Raw genomic sequence first — 19,161 nt, 5'->3', positions numbered from 1 at the left:
ATAGTTAGTTCAAGGCCAGCCTGAGGCCTTGAACATAAGCAAGACCCTGTCTCAAAAAAAAAAAAAGTAAGTAAGTACTCGTTACATGAAGACCCTGGGAGGGTGTTTAAAAAGGCAACAAAGCAAACTTTGTAGAAACAGGTAAAATTTTGATAAAATGTGATGTGAGATCAGCAGCAGATAAAAGTCAGAACAAACACACGTGTAAAGGAATGTACAAAAAGGAAACTATCGCTGCATTATGCTGGCAGGATAGTGTACAGTTTAAAGAATTTATTACTATCAAATAAGTCTTTCCATTGTTGTAGGAGGGAGGGTTTCACTATGGAGCCCAGGCTGGCCTCACACTCATGGCAACCTTCCCGTCTCAGCCTCCTGACTGCTGGGAACACAGGTGTGCACCATCATGTCTGATTGTTGTATCTTTTAATTTAAGAAGCTGCACCTTATTAGAAGTTCAGTTACTGGAAAGTAGCTCTGTGCTAACAGCTGCCACATCTGTGCCTCCTTACCATCTTTGCACGAGTTCTACGTGTGAGCCTTTAGTTACCTGTGTCATGTAGAATCTCTTCTTTGCATCCAAAGACTCTGGATGGTCTGGCCATAATGTGCTTAACCTACTGAACCTTCCACTCAAGTTTCCACATCACTGCCTAATTATACTGCCCTCATTCTGAGAAATACTTTTACTGTTCTTCTCATATGACTAACTTCTACTTTTTCCATGGCTGGCCCAAATGTGAATCCTGCCATAAAACCTCTCACCACTGCAGGTTCCACTCACCACCCTGTTTCCCGAACTCTGCAGATATGAACAGAACGAACTGTTCCTTATCAGCAAATACTTTGGTGCTCAGCCACGTTGTATTCTGAATTATGGTTCAAGTACAAAGAGATTGTAATATTTTGGACAGCATCCATATTCCAGCCCTTCACAAAAAGAAGAGAGCTCCTCAGTGCCAAAGGTTAATTCTAAAGTACACATTAATCATAAAAGGCTACTTCGTTAGGTACCTTAACAATGAAAAAATTCTAATGAGGATATTACACCTCTTATGAAGAATGCTGACCAAAGTGTGTTTATTCTAACAATTGTGAGGAACCAATTAGGCAAATCCAAATAAGGAACACCCTGGAACATTGGTCAGAAGTCTTCAAAAAGCTAAATGTCATGAAAGACTGAAAAAAAAAAATGGGGAATTGATGTAAATTAAATGTAACAGCTAACTGCAATGCACAATCTTTGCATCTTGGATTTAAAGAAAATGGAATTTTTAAAGAAGTTAAAAGAGACATTAGGGCAGTTGGAAGAAACTGAAATATAGACTGCATATCAGATAACAGTACTATATCAGTGTTAAATTTCCTAATGTGATCATTAGACTGGGGTTACGTAGGTGAATGTCCTTGTGCGCTAAAGTATTTAGCAGTGAATTGTGAAAAATATCAGCAGCTTTCTGTAGAAAAATGTTCAATAGCGAATTAAAATGAAGACTGTATGTATACTTAGTGAACTGTCCCTGTACTTTTCCTGCTGCTTTGAAATATTATTAAAAAGAATGTGTGTGTGTGTGTGTGTGTCTGTGTGTGAGAGAGAGTCAACATATAAAGTTCTTGGCAAGGAGATTGCTAGTAGGTGTTCAAAAAGTACTCGTTACATGAATGAGAGAATAACAATGCTAATTCTTAACACTCCTAAGTTACGTTTGGGGACTGATAACATACATTTCAATATAGCCGTAGGAAGGCTGCTACAGTTGTTTCCTAAAAGCCACTGGTGCTTTTTCTTTCATTAACTCAGTTCTATACATCTACATAGCACTTGTATGTGCTAAGTTTTGTTTGTTCTGATTGTATAACTAGATGGTCTGCATACGAAGTTCTGGGCAATAACCTCATGAGAATTTTGCAAAATCAATCTGCTATTTGTAACAAAATGATAGGCTATATAAAATCTTAAAAGTACTGTGTGCACATTTGAAAAGTGGAATGGGAAAATAATTGGCTAAGTCAATTCCAGCAGCTGCTTCTCTTAGAAGGGGGAAGAGCAGCCCCAACCCCTGAGCCAGGTTACATACTTGTTCCCCCTCCAGGGCTGGTGAGCAGCAGAGAAGGATGTGGAGCTTCCATGCTTTTATGAAGTGTGGCCACTGCGATGATTTTTCTTTTATGTATGCATAGTTTTGTGACATCTTCATCTGCCTTGACATCTTCTGCAGTTCTCTGTTTCACAGCTGCTCCAGGATCAAAATTAAATACCTGCAAAAAGCGCAGCCTTTGTTTAGATAGAATACGTCTATACCAACATTTGATAAAAGGATCCTCTTATTTAGAAACAAAAACAGTTATATGAAACCATAATAAATTTGAATAATATTTTCTCAAGGTTTTAAATTTTAGGAAAGCCAGCCAGGCATGGTGGTGCATGTTTGTGATCCTGGCACTTGGGAGGCTGAAGCAGAAGAATTTCCATGAATTCAAAACCAGCCTGGGCTACATAGTTAGTTCAAGGCCAGCCTGAGGCCTTGAACATAAGCAAGACCCTGTTTCAAAAAAAAAAAAAAAAAAAATCTGAGCCATGAAATCAAAGAAAGCAACTTTATATAACTTAATAAGCGTGGCTGAACTCATGGTTTTATTAGCAAAATAATAAAAATTATGCTAATTCTAAGATAGCCAAAATACATACATGGAGAGCGGTATGTCTGATAAAGTTTCCAATTATCGATGCTTCACATTATAACAGTATAAAAAAGATGAAGTTCAATTACAGAAACAAAAGAAAAGCCATGGCATTTCTACAGGCTTTTTCCTTGGTTCCCCTTTTATTTCTATATTAATATATTTTCACTAATTTAAAAAATCTATTACTCTTTTTAAAAGATATTACTTACATAAATATTTTAAGATGTAGTGACATACAAAGAAAGAAGTATTAATACTTAGTTTTAAAATCAGCACTATAACACATATTCAAAGAGTAATGATCTATTTCTACAGCAAATTATATTTTACTACTATATATGATTTCGTTTGTTACCTTGTAAAGGCGTAAAACAGCTACCTATTTGAGCTGTGAATGTCCAGCTTTATGATTTCAGGAATCCTGTATCCCTGATAGGTTTATCAACACTCATGCTAACGGTAACATCGCTGATCTGAAGAGCTACAGCACTGAAATAAAATACTGCAGTACAAAGTACTAAGACAGGTACAGCTCCAATAAAAGCTGCGGTGGCAGTTCCGATGACGGATTTAATATGAATACAGGTTTATCACCTTTGAAATGGTTTGAATTATTTCTCAACCTTTAAGCATTCCAAAATGCATGAAAAAGATGTCTAAATGAATACGACTGGAGAACTAATGTTAGATGAAATGCCAAATGAGAAAACTGAATATACAAAATGCCTTAAAATAAAATAAAAAACCCCTGCTGTTCTTCCCCTGGGAAACCGTTACCTTGGGAAGAATCAGAGGACACTCCAAGCCGCACTTGCACGTTCCGTCAGTAAGCAGGTAGGTTTTAACCTGCTCCAAGCAAGATAACAAAGACCCACTGGGACTGTAAAAACAGTTTCAAAAAATCAGGAAATAATTTTGACTGCATATAAATACGAAAAAATGCGTAATTTATAGTCTGGACATCCTTCAGAGGATAATATTTCCCCACTAGTGAAAAACATTTTCTTTATCAATATTATGTTAGCTACTAAATTATAGCCTTTAACACTGTCATTCTTTCCTTTGAACCAAAATATTTCTAAGAGAAATACAGATCTTCATAGAAAATCATGCAAAAGTATTCTGAAAACCAAGAGTGGACTAAAGATGGGAAAATACTATTCTTGGAAAAGGACAGAGACAGGCAAGAAACAAGGAACACAAAAAAGTGCTAAAAGTAATCATCATTTTAAACTACAAGATTTGCTTTTAAAGCTCTCTGAGAAAAAGCTGAAACTGAGAAACACATTGTGGTTCCAATCAGAAATTTGGACTTGACAAGCTCATCCTTGTTTACCTTGCAGTCTAAAATGAAGTTGTCCCTATGTAAAAACAGGTTTCTTTCTCCCGCACACTGGTGTGTTTCCTTGAAGACGCATTGGCATGACCCAAATAAAATTTTGCTAAAAAGCCACACCATACATAGAAGGGAGAAGAATCAAGCGGAACTGACAAAAGGTGGGAAAGTTCTGAGGAAATAGACTGTCAGTTGGCCAAAAAGTACCTTGCGGTTCTCTTGGCTGGTAAGTAGGCAGGTGCGTTACTACTCTTCTTGTCATAAGAATCAGTAAAATATGAGAATATTGATCAATTTCACATCTGTGGGTTTTGTAGTATTACATCACATGATAGCATGAGTCTGATTTTTACTTACAATGGGATTTAACTTAAAACAAGTAATTACTTTTTTAGGACTTTTATTATTAACGTCGATTTTACAGCTTTACTGTGTATATCATGCTTTGAAACTTTATATACTTTCCATCTGAGAATGCCTTTAATAACTGTTTAGCAAAAGCTGAATGTAAGCATTCTGATCAGAATTATCCAGAAACAATCATACTCTCCATTTCATACACAGAAGCATTATACTATCAGATATAAACAACTCTCCCTCTACAAAAACGTAGATACCTACAAGTGAACTAGCTTTAAAATGCAATTTATATTTTGTTTTATGGACATTCATATAAGAAACTTGGAAAAAATAAAAGAAACTTGGGCATAAAGAAAAATTTAAAAGAAAATCCTTAACTAGGTTAAATTATTTATTTGGGCTATGTTTTATAGATGATATGCACAGAATAGTAATTCCCATGTTACAAAATGGAGTTCTACCACAGTAGGGAAGATATTTTGTAGGTCTGGTAATTTTTGTGTTTTTTTTCTAATGATCAGAAAGCACTTTACTAGATTTTCACATGAAGAATTAGTGAATTTGGTAAAAAGAGACTGTCCAACATTTTGCTAAAAATACATACCCTGAATCTAAAGAAATTTAACTTTAAAATTAAATCTGAAGGGAAAGATTCCTAAATGCTATTAGTGGATCCCATGCACTTTACAAACATTTCTTCTCAATCAGTTGTGGTCTTTTGTTCAGTGGTAGCTCTTTAATTAGCTTCTGAGAGTAATAATTACTATAAAAGTAGTTACAAGTCTTATGGCATAGGTAAAGCTTAGAAGACTGGAAGCAGGTAGAAAACTTAATGTATAGTTTCAACAGCACCATGAGGTAGAAGCAGCCGGAGACTAACCTAAAAATCACAAGCAAACTGTACACTGAGAAAAGAGGTACAGAAAATGGGCTGGTTTCCCACATACATTTAAGTAGTAATTTAATCAGTGATATACAAACAAATCAAACCCATGTTGGCCTGATTTAATTTAAAAGCGTTTTACCTTATCTGGGAAAGTTAGTTTCCATAATAATTCTCTGTGTACAGATTTGGATTTCAAGAACCCATACTAATAGGATAATCAGATAGTAGTACTTTGTCAGACTTGGGAAATTATGAACAATATCACTGACAGAATCTTAGACTTGAAGTTGGTTTTTTTTTTTTAAGTTGGTTTTTAATTCCAGACTTAACTTAGTTTGTCCCAGCCACATGAAAAGCTGATTTATCTTTTCTAAGGATGGAGATGAAGTTAAAAAATAAAAGGATCAAGATTTGAGAGTCATTTGCTCCCAGCTGGATATGTTTTCTCTTCAAAACTAGAACAATCACAAATATAAACACACATTGCCAATATCTTGTGGTACTTTATTTATAACAAAGTATTTCTGGCAGTTCGTTAAACACGTCGGTAACAGAAACGCTCTGGGAAAGTTATCCCAAGTGTTCTTGTCTGTCTTATCCATTATGGGATGAGCTCTACATTCCTTGCTTTCTTATCCCTTCACTCCAATTAATACAGCACGCAAGGAAATAGACTAAAACCTGCAGAAAAGTAAGGAATTGTTTTTAGCTAATATCAAGCCTTAAAAAGTCTAATAATTAAAACTGCCTATAGATGAAAACATAACCTTAGAATCAGAAAAGCTAGCTGAAGTCTCTGAAAGGCACAGTAATACTGTCAAAAGCTAATGGGTTTATATACAGAATTTTACATTCTTCTGTGAATGTAGTAATAATGCTTAATTCTCTCTGGTATTCTAAAGCAATTCACATTGCAAAACAGTGCGGAATGAAAATACTTGTGCTTCTAGCACAGAAGCCATTTATTCAAATACATTTGAGGTGCTGTCAGACACAATATTTCGTTCTCTCAAAGAGGAACAGACTCTAACCTCCTTAATCTTGGTACTGCAACTTTGGAGGTAACACAGGAATTACATAAGAGCTCACCTGACGTACAGAACTCCATTTTGATCCACGCGGCGCTGCCAACCCACAGGAACTTGAATAGCTGGAAGAGCTCCTTCCTTCTCCCCTCCGTCACACTCCTTGCCTCCATTCATTTTCTGTGTCTGCTTGGGACTCTCCAAAGATATCAGCAATAAGATGATATCCTCATATTACACAGCATGATGGCCTTCAGAAATGGGCCAGTGCAGCACAGTTTTTCCTAGACTGTACAGAACGCATTGGGAAGCTACGGCTCAGTTTGAAACCAAGTCCTTGAAATCTGCCATGATGAAAATATCAGTTTCCCATTATCATTTATATTAAATAACCAATATTGAATTCCTGGGGATGGTCTACATGTGTAAAAATGAGTGATTCCAACCGAGCAAAATCATAATTCACCAATGTTAGTACCTGTCTCAAATAGGGGAGGGAGGATTGTAAAGTTTTTAGTTGTACATTTTGTCTTGAACCTTGATGTTGGACTAAAATAACCTCCACTGCTTAGAAACCGGTCTCATTTTTACAGTGTGTCAGTTAATATTTCCAGGTACCACCCGCCTTTATAGGCCACATTCTTTAAAATTTCTCTTTATCTTCCAATCTGAATCCAAGGTGTTGCAGGTTGGTTCATTTGATGTTTTCATGACTTCAAAACTCCAATAATACCCTGAAACATATGTAAATATGTAAACAGTATATTTAATGTTGCAAACTAAGAAGTCTCATGATGTTAACATAGAATAATTAGGTATATCCGACCACACTGATGTCCTCTGCCACCAAAATCACACGTAAACTTGTTTTCTTTTCCCAAACTATTTACTCTACTCAAACCAATGTACTTGATCTTCACCACATGAAATTTTGTTTTTATTACTAGAGATAGACCAATAAGCATGGCATTATGCACACACACACACACACACACACACACAGGCACACACTCTAACCTGAAATAAAAATATAGCCATTATTTCCTGCGACTTGTGAAGAAAAAAACCTGTAAATTCAATCACATTTTGATCACTACTTAATACTAGATACACCAACAATTCAGTTTTCGTTGATAATCATTACATTGGCCTAAAGACGGTACAGTTTCTCCTTGTTACTTTTTAAAAGAAAAAGTTGCAGGAAACAAATTTATAGCACATCGTCAAATGTAAGACAGTTTTCTCTCTGTTACTGAATATAAGAGGGGGAGTTACTTTAGAGTTAAGATTTTACAAAATCCCGTATATCGCGGGTTATTTCCCCAATTCCTTTACTAAGTCACAAAGTGGAGAAGACACCGTAGCTTGACACAATAGGGCTAGCGTGGGATAATTATAGAAGTCATCTTAATGGGGCTGTTAAGAAAACGACAGGACAAATTTTAAAAGACTTACTATATCATATTGTGGAAAGTGTGATGTCACAGTTGGTGGTATCATTTATTGTTGTAAACAAGCTTTTTAATAATCAATTTAGTACCTACTATGTAATCACACTGTTGGACTCATACAACTACACTAAAGAGAGAGTAAAAAATCAGCATTGTGTTACCTGAGAGAAGCCCTTGCGGTTCGCTCACAGTTCCTAGTGAGCATTGTCCACAGAGTGAACAATCGCTCTGGCCTAAACCGCCAAGACAGAAGCACGGATGCCAGGCTGTTCAGTGCAACTCTGTACAAAGAACTTAAGATTCACACGCTGTTCTTAAAATTTAAATGAAAAATTAACGTATTTCTTAGATAATGTGTTGTAAGTACACCTGTATAAATAAATTAATCAGTACAGAACACACTCACGCTTCTTATCCTACATTCCTGAAAGTCCATATTTAAGCGGCCTGACACCTCCTTTGGGTCTTTTCATTAGGAAAACAGGAGATTGTTTTATGGCGAAGGCCACCATGTATGCAAGCATGTGCCTGAAGGCCAGACGTATGTCATAAAGCGTGTGCTTGTTTAGATGAAAACCAGGGGCTGGTTTATGGGTGTAGAAAACGCTGGCAGGCCATAGAAAAAGGAGCAAAAATGTAGCGGGGAAAATTCAGGGTATAAAGAACAGTACCAAGTAGCAACACTCCCAATGGGTCTCATGCTGGTGATTGGCATCGTTGGGTCCACTTCCCTATGCTACGCTCGTTACAGAAGTGACCCACTTACAGACCTAACAGTCTATTTCTGTCTTCATTCACTGCACCTCTGATCGTGAGTTTCACTGTTCATGTGTGTGTTTACCCACATTTCACTCAACACTGATAGAGCAGTAACTATGCATTTGGTACTGTACTAGGTACCAGGAGTACAAATATATATGGTAAATGCTATGGCATGAATGTTTAGTCTTCTCAGAATTCATAAGTTGAAATTCTAAGTGCTAGGATAATGGTATTAGCAGGCCTCTCTGGAAGGTAACTGCAGGGATGGAGCCCTCATGACTGAACTAGTGCGATCTACTTAGTGAGACCTTATCTCAAGTAAGAAATAAAAAAGGGGTGGGGACATAGCTCAGTGCGAAAGCCCTGGGTTCAGTCCCCAGTACTGAAAAAAGGGGGTGGGGACAGTGAGAGAGACCTCGTCCACTATATGACGTTACACTGAAGAGACAAGCCATCTGTGATCTACAGAGCTACCTCTCACTGGATAACCCGTTCGCTGCTTCCATGATTTTGGACTCCTCAGCCTCCCGAATTGTGAGATACAGATTTCTGTTGTTTACAAGCCACCTGGTTTATGGTGTTTTGTCATAGTGGCCTGACTAGAGTAAGGCAGCTTATGCTAAGTGGAAATTTCCTCTTTGTCCAAAATTCAGTGTAATGTCTGGTACTATACGCTGCATACTATGGCAGTCTGAAGATGAAAATAAAATTGAATTGCAGCTTCACTGCTGAAACAACCACTGCAAATATTAACATTCTTTCCATCATTTTTTAGAAGTTCTGAGGAACACATAAAAGTGAGTTTAATATAATAAATATGCATCACCACTCTAAATTAGTTTATCACTTCTGCTTTTTCTTTAAATAAAAAACTCAGAAAAAATTACACACGAAGTTAAGCACTGCCTCCAAACCCCACCTCATTTCCCTTTTCAGGCCCATTCCCCCCTTTTCCCAAAAGCAACCATCATGATTCTGGTTTGTACCCTCCAGTCATGTGTTTATGTTTACTTTCTGTTTATGCATATGTGTTATATTTGTGTTGTTATATGTCTTAAAATTTTATGTAAATACTGTTATACAATATACATATGATTCTGCTACTTGCTTTTTACAATTTAACACTGTTTTCAAAGCTGTCTCAATTGAGATATACAGATCTCCGTTGCAGATATATAGGTTCGTTAGCCTTTCACATCTGAGTGGTATTCTATTAGGTGATGACGTAACTTCCCATCCACTGGTATACAGTAATGCTGAGTTGGAGAGTCTGTACATTTTCAACTCCACAGGCACCCACCCTCCTTACATGGCTCTGCCAAACCTCAAAAAAACCAGGTTATAACAAAAAGATATGGTGACGTTAAGGCCATCTCCACCTCACTAACACTTGGGATACAGGATATATTATACTTAGGATTTCATTTATATTTATTTCAAAACAATAATAATAGTGAAAATTAAAAAGTGTGTTGTTTTCCTGTGTCTGTGCATGTGCTGAGATATCTTCCACAATTCCAGCAATGTTTTCGTTTTTCCTTTCAGTATGAAGATCAGTTTCTGAAAATTGCTTTTAGTGATTTTCTTTTCTTTCTTTCTTTCTTTTTTTTTTTTTTGCGTTGGCATCTTCCAACCATTCTGAATTCAAATTAGATGTTACTTCCTCAAGCAAATGACAGTGTAAACTGAAATGTAAATTCCCTTACATTTTGTTAATTCACGAATACCTCTTATTTTATGATTGCTATTATTGCTTTACGTACTTATTTATTTATTGACTATATTTCCCCATAGGAATGTAAACATTCTCAGAGCAGAGACCTTGTATTTTGGGGTCCTTCCTCTATCTCCAGCTCCTGATGTGGAGCATGGTGCTTTAACTCCTTCCTGAAGATTGTGTATATTCTAATGAGTCAACATACTTTTATATTTTGATTTTTATCATGTAGGCCTACAAAACTGTAGCAACACATGTGTTCTAAAATGAGAAAGGTTTCTTGAAAGAACCCAATGAATATGCATGTTGATAAATATAAAAAGGACCTTTTACACGAGATTTGTCCTTACTGATCTCAGAATTTCTGAGTGATAATTTCTGTGTAGAAAAAAAATCATAGGACTTCTAAGAAAATGAATAGGCTAATCTTAAATTCTATTTATAAACTATCAGAATTTTATAAGTGGTTCATACACATATTTAATTGAATTAATAAAGGAACCTCTAAAATAAATAAATGTAATAATATAAAAATTAAACTTATATTTCAACAGTATGCTAATTAATACAATACATTTTTTTCTCAATCTGATTTACTGACATAGTTTATGCAATATTAAGTATGTATTTTAAAAGTTATACCCCAAACACCACAAATATGAAATGTTAGAGAACATGACATCCTAAAAATAACTAAATAGCTATTCTTCATAAATCTTTCTGAATAATATTAAATGTCAGCAATTCTTCGAATAATGTTAAACAAACTTAATTAATACTAAAAATAATGAATTGACTTTTGAGCAGTGATATTGGCTTTTTTGGAGACAGGGCCTTGCTGTGTAGTTCAGGCTGGCCTTGAACTTGTGGTGATCCTCCCTCCTGCTTTAGCCTCCTGAGGGATGGGATTACAGGCGTGCACCACTCTGCTTGGCCTATTAATGGTTTTTGAGTGATAAATTCTATTAAAAATGTTCAGAACGACATAACACACCGCTGTTGTGTCAGTGAGGATACCAGAATACACAGTGGGGCAGAATTAACATTCAAAGAATTATTCATTTGTTAAGATTCATTTGTTAAGGTGTCAATTAAGTAAAAGATCCAATAAGACTCAGTAATTACCCTCCACTTATTTACCCTAACTACCCCCAGCATAACTGTATTTGTTTAATAGGGTGGTATCAGGACTTCTTCAATAAACACATCCTTCTGTACTGACACCTAAAGTTCTCTAGCTCCAGATGTTCTTGCCCTTTTGATGCAGAAGAGTGTAAAAGTTCACAACCAGTGAATGTGGGATTGTGTTAATGTAGAAAGGCTGAATTTTCACGGACTCTGAAGGTATAGAAACAGGCTCCAAGAACGAGGTCCATTCTTAGAGTCAAAGTAACGAACAGCTTGTTGCTGTCCCTCTGTGGTCATGAAGATTACTTGTAATCTGGCCATTTTTGCTGTGCAAGTTCATCACCTTACACATTCTAGTCATACAGAAGTCTTCAGAGAACTAAGTGCTGAGTGCAGCAGCCTGCAAGTGACCATGTTTTTCAGTTCCTTGCATTAGTAGGTAAGATTTATTATCCTTTCCAATTTCAGCTGGCCTCGTAGTTTGTTTTGATCAGTGGAATATGATGGACTTGATACTGCTGGAGTTTTCAGCCTAAACCTCAATAGGACTTGCATCTTCCACTCTTGTTCTGTGGAATACCACTGTCCTGTAAACAAGCTAAACAGGATCCTTTGATGATCAGGCACTACATGGACAGAGGGACAAGTCCAGCTGTCCAGCCAGGTCAGCTGAGGTCCCGGACATGACATGAGGCCAGTGACACAAGGTGGAGTAGGGATGAGCCGTCCCAGCTGAACAGACACACCTGCCAACCTCCAGAATGTTATTTAAATCACCAAACATTACACTGGAAATGATGTGAAAGACGGAAATAGAAGTTAACTTTAAATATAACATTGAGAGGCTATGTAGCATTTGCTGGTTCGGAGTGCAAGCTCTGGAGTCAGACTTTCTGAATTTGAACATTGGGACTAGAATGTGTAAGCTTATGTATATGTGCCTAGGACATAGTAAGTATCTAAATTATTACCGATAGGTAACCATGAAAATCATATTATAGAAAGTCTAATGGCAGTGAGAAAGAACCATGATAATTTTAGTTGGATAAAAGGTGAATAGGCAATATTAACTTAATTTACAAAAATGCTGCCATTTATGTCACTATAGGAATAGAAGAGCACTCCCAGGTATTACTATATGTTCCCAGGTATTATTATATGTTCTTTGGTAGTAGGAATATACTTCCTTCCTTGCTTTTCTGCATTTTCAAAGTTTTCTACAATGAATATGCATTAGTTCTATAATCAGGAAAAGTAGTATTTCTAAAAACTTAGAAATATTTTATATGTAGTACTTTATAATAGAAAAACTTATTAATGTCTCCTTGATCTGTAAATACATTAGGGAAACTTTTTATCGGAAAAACCATTAACTTTTGTGTTTAGTATTCTGCTGTTTGTTTTACCCAAGATGTAGAGTCACAAGGACATATTAACCTGGATGCTCCAAATACTAGAAAGAAAACCTAGCTGTCCCTCTGATTGGTTCTAAAATGCCTCTGGGCGTCACTCCCTTTTTGCCTGGAATGCCATTTTCCATCGCTACCTTCTTGTTTTTCATTAAGTGAGTTCTTATTTAATTCAGTTTAAGTGCCACTTTTTTAGAGAGGCCCTCCCTCACTTCTCCAATTTTTATTTGACTTTCGAAGTCTAAGCTGCGTTCCCATTGGAACTTCCTAAATTAGGAAGTTCTTTTCCTTCACAAAAATAACTCATACTTAACTGAGCTTTCTTTTTGCCCTTGCCATCTGTAGTGGACTGACAACTGGTGGTCAAGTTATAACCCCCAGCTGAACTGAGTAAGCGCGGTGCTGGGTGTGTGAGGCCCACCTGGGGACTGTTTCCAGCAGCATAAGAGGCAGAACTGGAGAAGAAGGAAGAAGGCTGCTGGGAGCTGAGAAAGGCTGTTGAAGCTGGTGGAAGCTACAAAGAGCTGTTGGTTTTGTGGAGGAGCTCGTCACGCTGACTTTCCTGATGAACTTGGCTGTTTTCATCCTCCGAGGAGCTCAGGATCTTGTTGGCATTGAGAATGGCTTTGGTTCACTTTGGGGGAGTTCTGGTCCTCACTTTAGCTTCGCTTCCTGGCTCCAGGGGGGAAGATGGTGCACCGCTTAGTCTCCTGGAGAAGCTTGCTGCGTTGGCTTCCCTGATGGGAACTCAGCTGTCTTCACCATCGGAGGACTTGGGACCTCACTGTTGCTGAGGATGGCTGTGGTACTTTTCAGGGGAGCTCTGGTTCTTTGTGCATTACTTTCCCACTCCAGTGCAGATCCCTCGGCCTGCTAGCACAGATCCTTCATCCCACTGGCGCAGACTTCCTAGATTCTACCACTGACCTTTGGGCCTTTGCAGCACAGATCTGTGAAACAGGCCTGCATGAGATATTGTCATGGGCTCTGAGCCTCCAGCTGGACTCATGGGTGAAAATGTTATGAGCTCTAGGTCTTCAGCTGGACTCATGCAGGACAGTTCCATAGGACCCAGGCCCTTGGCTGGATTCCTTGGTCTGGTGTGTGGACAGATTTCCTGCATTCTCTTGTATATCATTCTTTGGGTGACTGTTATAAATACCCTTATAAAATATGTGTCCTGTATTATATTATTCCCCTTGCAAAAGCAGCCCCAAATCACGACACCAGCCTACCTGAGTGACAAACAAGATAGAACTGGAAAGGATTTCTCTGTAGTTTAAGGGCCAAAAGTGAACAATGATCAGCTCACAAACACATACTCTTAAAAAGTACTTAGAGTACTATTTTGAATAATAGGCTACCCCAGGAATCTATAAAATAATTGACAAACTCACTATAATTCTGAAGGAAAATTTTTTAATGTATTTCTGCATATTAGCTCCAGCATAGTTTTTCTGCTTTTCTATAGTATAATGATTCTCATGGGGGGAATTTTGATTAAAAATACTCACCTGCAATTATATAATCTTTTAAAGTGTGAATTAAGCAAATTTAAGGGGCAGTTTTCATATTTTATTCTTGCATTATTGATATTTTGGCTATTTAACATGCCGCTTAGCATGAGCACATCAAATCACTCTTGAAAATTGATAGACATCAATATTGATTCCCCCCCAAAGTGTACTGAGAATAAAATAATTGTGTATTATTCTGCTTGTAATACTTTAAAGTAACTAAGCTTTACAGTACTTTATAGCAGTGCCTAGCTGTTCCACTCCTGACAGTGGGTGGTGGTCCCCACTAGGAGTAATCAGTACCACATGGAACGTGCCCCCAACCTTGAAAATCAGGTTACTATTTAAACAGTATTTATTTTTAAATGGGCAGATAAATATTATATGCTTTTATTGGTACAGCATATTTTGAAGTATATTTACATTGCAGAATGATACCCTTTCAAAAACACATCATCAACGGTAAGTACTTTACTGTACAATTGAGCTCTTGAAGTCTATCCCTTCTAGGTAACTAAGCACATATCCTTTGGAGAAACGTTTTTTTCTGTAGGCACGCTAGCCCTTGGCAACCACCATTATACTTCTTACTTCTATAGAACCAATCAGCCTTTCCAGACTCCACGCGTGAGTGAGACCACACGTGAGTGAGACCACACAGTATTTATCTTTCTACCAGCATGTCATTTAACACAGCGTCCTCCAGGTCTCATCCATGCTATTGCAAATGGCAGATTATCACTCATTTTACTGGCTGAGCAAACCACATTTTCTTTATACTTTATCCGCTGACAGAGACTTATGTCATTTCCCTATCATGGCTATTGTGAATAGCGCTAGAATAAATATGGGAATGTAGATATCTCTTTAATATACTGATTTCATTTCTTTTGATGTATACCCAATACAGACTGGTGGGTTATAGGGAAATTTCACTGCTGGATTTTTGAGGAACCTTCATACTACTTTCCATAGTGGCTGTGCCAATTTACATTCCCATCAGCAGTGGAATGCTGTCTATTCTCCACTTCTGAGTCAGGACTTGTTTCTTTTGTCTTTGGATAATAGCCATGCTTTTAAATGGGGTGAGATGATATTTCGTGGTCTTGGTTTCCACTCTCTTATTATTAGGATGGTAGCAATTTTTCATATACTTCTTGGTCATTCATATGTTTTCTTCTGAGAAATAGCTTTTGCCTATTTTTAAATTGGGCTATTTGTTTATTGCTATTGAATTGGTTGAGTTCTTATTTACTTTGGATATTAAACCATTTTTAGAGGTAGTTTACAATTATTTTTCTCATTTTGTAGGTTATCACTTCTTTCCACTGATTGTTTCCTTTATTGTGTAGAAGCTTTCTAGTTTGATGCAGTCCTAGCTGTCTATTTTTGCTTTTGCTGCCTGTGCTTTTGAGGTTTACAAAAGAGATCCTTAACTCCAGCCAATGTCATGAAATACTTCTCCTGTTTTCTTTTAGCATTCCATAGTTTTGAGTCTCACATTTAATTCTTTAATAAATAATGAGTGAAAGTCAGGTTACTTTTAAAGTAAAGATAAAAATTCAGCCAATGAAGAAAGTCAGGCAAGAAATTGTCTCTGAAAATGTTTAAGTATCCAGGATTATTCAAGGCCAATGTCCAGCAAACAATTAAATGTAAAGGAAACTAGAGTATAATTAAGTATCTAGTAAGTTCTCTCAAGAACAAGAGGAAGAGTGTTTCTGTGTAGATTTTAGAAAGAGCAGCCCAAACAGAATACAAGATTCATGAACTATACGATCTTTTATTATGTTTATGTAGCTCACATATCAGGAACAAAATGAGTAAGTAGTAATACCCACAGATGTTTAGTGGTACCATATGTAGTGTCTCACGGAGATTCCATTTGTGTGACCAAGTGCACACTGGAATGCTCAGAGCAGCAGAGAAAAGTACAGCAGCCAAAGAAAGTTTATGCACAATGTACTTAGGTGGGAGAGGAAGGGAATTTCAATATCACAAAGTGATAGACTATTTCAGAAGACATAGTAAAGAAAAGTAAAACCTGTAGACAATAAATTCTTTAACAAATAAGTGAGTGAAGCACAAGACCAGTTATAAACAGGAGGACTTCAGCCCAATCTCACCCACAGAAGCAGCTGGCATTTACGTGAATTGAAAATAATAAGAGAAGTAATTGACAATATTTAAATTGAAAGATTTCACATGAAAACTTGCATTCTTGCTTTACCTGGGAAACTGGACAATGTGGTAACACTAGGTCAACATTCCTGCCCTGCAACAATTATCTGGAACGGAGCAGCGGCTGCTCCTTTGGGAAGGACTTGGATCTCCAGCTCACAGCGGCGGCTTCCTGCTTCATTCCCCCCAGTCTGGCCTCTGTAGGCATTTGGGTTTCCAACTTCTGGAACAGAAAGGACCTTGAGGTAAGAGTTGAAGGACTCAATGTAGCCCTTGATAAGATGTAGAACTAATTTTTATTGATCATTTACCCTATACTTCACAGTTTCTTCAAAAAGGTAGAGTAGGAATTACCAGCAGTGTATCATGCATTATTATTAGTATACATAGGAACACCAGTAAGTGAGCTAAATGAAGCACACAGGTAATTTCCTTAGTAAAATTCAGTTGGCCCTGAGACTGTAATGATTCTTCAGCTAAAGGATGTAAACAGTATGGAGAATTGTCACCCAGTTTCGATGGTCGCTCACCTACCTTTTTCTCTTGGGACCACTATCAGTAATAACACATTACTATTATCTCAGGAATGCATCTGGGGGGTGGTCCAAGAATTATAGAATAAAATTGCACAATTTACTTAAATTAAGATACATAAGGTGCCACTAATTTCAGCCTCTGGATTTAAAGAACTGTTTTAACAAAGAAGAAAAAATTTTATAAGGTCTTTCATTGGTGTACTCAAGACTTTATATCCTTAATATGTTATACAACAACCATTGATAGTTTCTGTCATCTTGTTTTGTAATCCTGTATCATTTTTATTGTTTTTGTCTTCATTGTTGTTATTTGGTTATTTTTTTTTTCCTCTTTAAAATAAAAAAAAGACTTTATATCTTTTATTTTCTCCTAACCTCCAGGGAGATAGGAGGTACTTGCTCTAATGTGCTGTGTGATGATTCTTACTCAGTCTAGGTAACATAATCCTCATGGTCATTTAGCTTACTTTGCTTTGTTTTCAAGCCACTGGACAACCTTTTGATTATCTGACAGATTTCATGGTATTTCATTTTTGTACCAGGTGATGTATAAGTGAGTCACCTGGTATGGAAATGTGGTTTTTGTAAATGTTGATGGTCTGTGTTAAGATCCAGAGACTCTTTATTCTTGAGAGGAAAAAAATCAAGGTTTTTTGTTTAAATCAAGTGTTCTACTTGAAAGAGCTAAAGATCACAACCTGGACCACAGTTACTGCACTTGATACTCTGCCATCTTTGAGGTCTTCCTTGATAGTCAGTCTACTAGTTTTTAGTGCCACCTTCCTCTGGCATCATTATTAAAAAACTAGAAACTATTTTGGGTGAGAGCAGGACAAGGGAATATGCAGCACAGAAGTGGAAGCATGCTTTACTGGCGCTGTCACTCACAAAGCAGCCCAATAGATAAAGGAGCAACCTAAGGTGCGGAACAAGGTCGATGACCCTGACATGCTAAAGGGACTCCAGGGTTCACATGTAAGGTTTCAAGTACATACACAGCACCACTTCTGTGTGAAGTGCTGTGGTGGGCACTGGACACTCAAACACAAGGAGCCTGCTGCCTGGGGGAGTGGAGGGGCGGTTAGGGAGTTGGGCAGGCAGGCAATGCTGGAAGACAGCAGATGTGGTAGAAGTAAGTATAGAAAGTTAAAGGAGTACAACCAGGGTTTCAAGAGTAGGGGTGTTGGCAGGGGGCAGGATACCTTTAATAATGCAGAGACATCAGACAGGTGAAAACCAGTTAGTGGGAGACCTCAACTATGCAAATGATCTCCTTTCTATTTTAAAGAGAAGAGTAAGAAAAAGGAAAATAGCAAAATACCAATGTCACAGACAAAAACAAAACAAAGCAAAAAGATTAAAAATGGTGCAGGGTTTCAAAACAAAATGATAAGAATTACCAGTGGTTGTTATATTACCTACTGTTATCTTCAACGAAGTTGCTCAGATTACCTGATTTAAGAATGCAAGATTGATCGTTAATAATGAAAATGTTATATTTCTGTCTGTGAGTAATATTACAATATCATACTCATTTTTGAGCTGATAAGCTAACATAAAGGTTGCATTTTGCCAGACCTTTTAACCTTGAGATTTGACAAGTAACGAAGCATTAATGCGTATTTTCTACCAGATGTGTGGATTCTTGCCTGATGCTTGAAGTAGAATACAATGACCTGAAATCTTAGAGAAGCAAGTGCTGTCATCAAGAGAAAGTACTATCAAGGAATGATGATTCACGTAAATAAGAAAAGGATATTAGATGTGAGAGCACTGAAAGCAAAAAGCCAAAGGGGCAAGGTGTGGGTAAGGGAGATTAAAGTAGTTGAAAACTATTGGGCAGTATAGCTTTCAATAAAAGGACTCTATGAGGGATAAAAAGAAGATGACTGTAGTGTTAAAGGTTATTTTAGCCTAATGTATAAATAGCATTAACCTCTATGTTACTATATTTTAGGAGCTTGTGTTGAGCATTTTATCCGTACACATATTAGCTCATTTAATTTTTACTATAACTCTGTAAGGCATGAGCTTCCTTCTTTTTGAGAGCTGACACTAAAGCAAGGGAAATTAAGTACTTTACCTTTTCTTTCCAGCTCTAATAATTTATATCCCCCATACCTATTCTTTCTCTAAGTATTTATAACGGTCCAGCATTCTATATATTT

At 37.1% G+C, this 19,161-nt stretch overlaps 1 protein-coding gene across 3 annotated transcripts in view; it reads right to left on the bottom strand.

The window, feature by feature from the left end:
- Mbd5 (methyl-CpG binding domain protein 5) overlaps nt 1–19,161 on the bottom strand; it is a 145,148-nt gene that overhangs the window by 46,887 nt on the left and 79,100 nt on the right. For 2 of the 3 annotated variants that reach the window (XM_005390798.2, XM_013517449.1), the window contains exons 3-6: nt 16,507–16,680; nt 6,357–7,026; nt 3,463–3,565; nt 2,079–2,259 (exon numbers count right to left, since the gene is read on the bottom strand). In XM_005390798.2, the coding sequence (XP_005390855.1) occupies nt 2,079–2,259; nt 3,463–3,565; nt 6,357–6,469 (397 nt within the window). In that variant the 5' untranslated portion in view covers nt 6,470–7,026; nt 16,507–16,680. Of the gene's footprint in view, nt 1–2,078; nt 2,260–3,462; nt 3,566–6,356; nt 7,027–16,506; nt 16,697–19,161 lie in introns of all 3 variants that reach the window. The other variant, XM_013517448.1, reaches the window with a different exon arrangement.

The sequence above is a fragment of the Chinchilla lanigera genome, unplaced genomic scaffold, assembly GCF_000276665.1.
Source record: "Chinchilla lanigera isolate Chin_1 unplaced genomic scaffold, ChiLan1.0 scaffold00039, whole genome shotgun sequence".
Classification (NCBI taxonomy): Eukaryota; Metazoa; Chordata; class Mammalia; order Rodentia; family Chinchillidae; genus Chinchilla; species Chinchilla lanigera.
The sequence above is the reverse complement of the archived record's forward strand: the minus strand, read 5'-3'. Positions and strand labels throughout refer to the sequence as shown.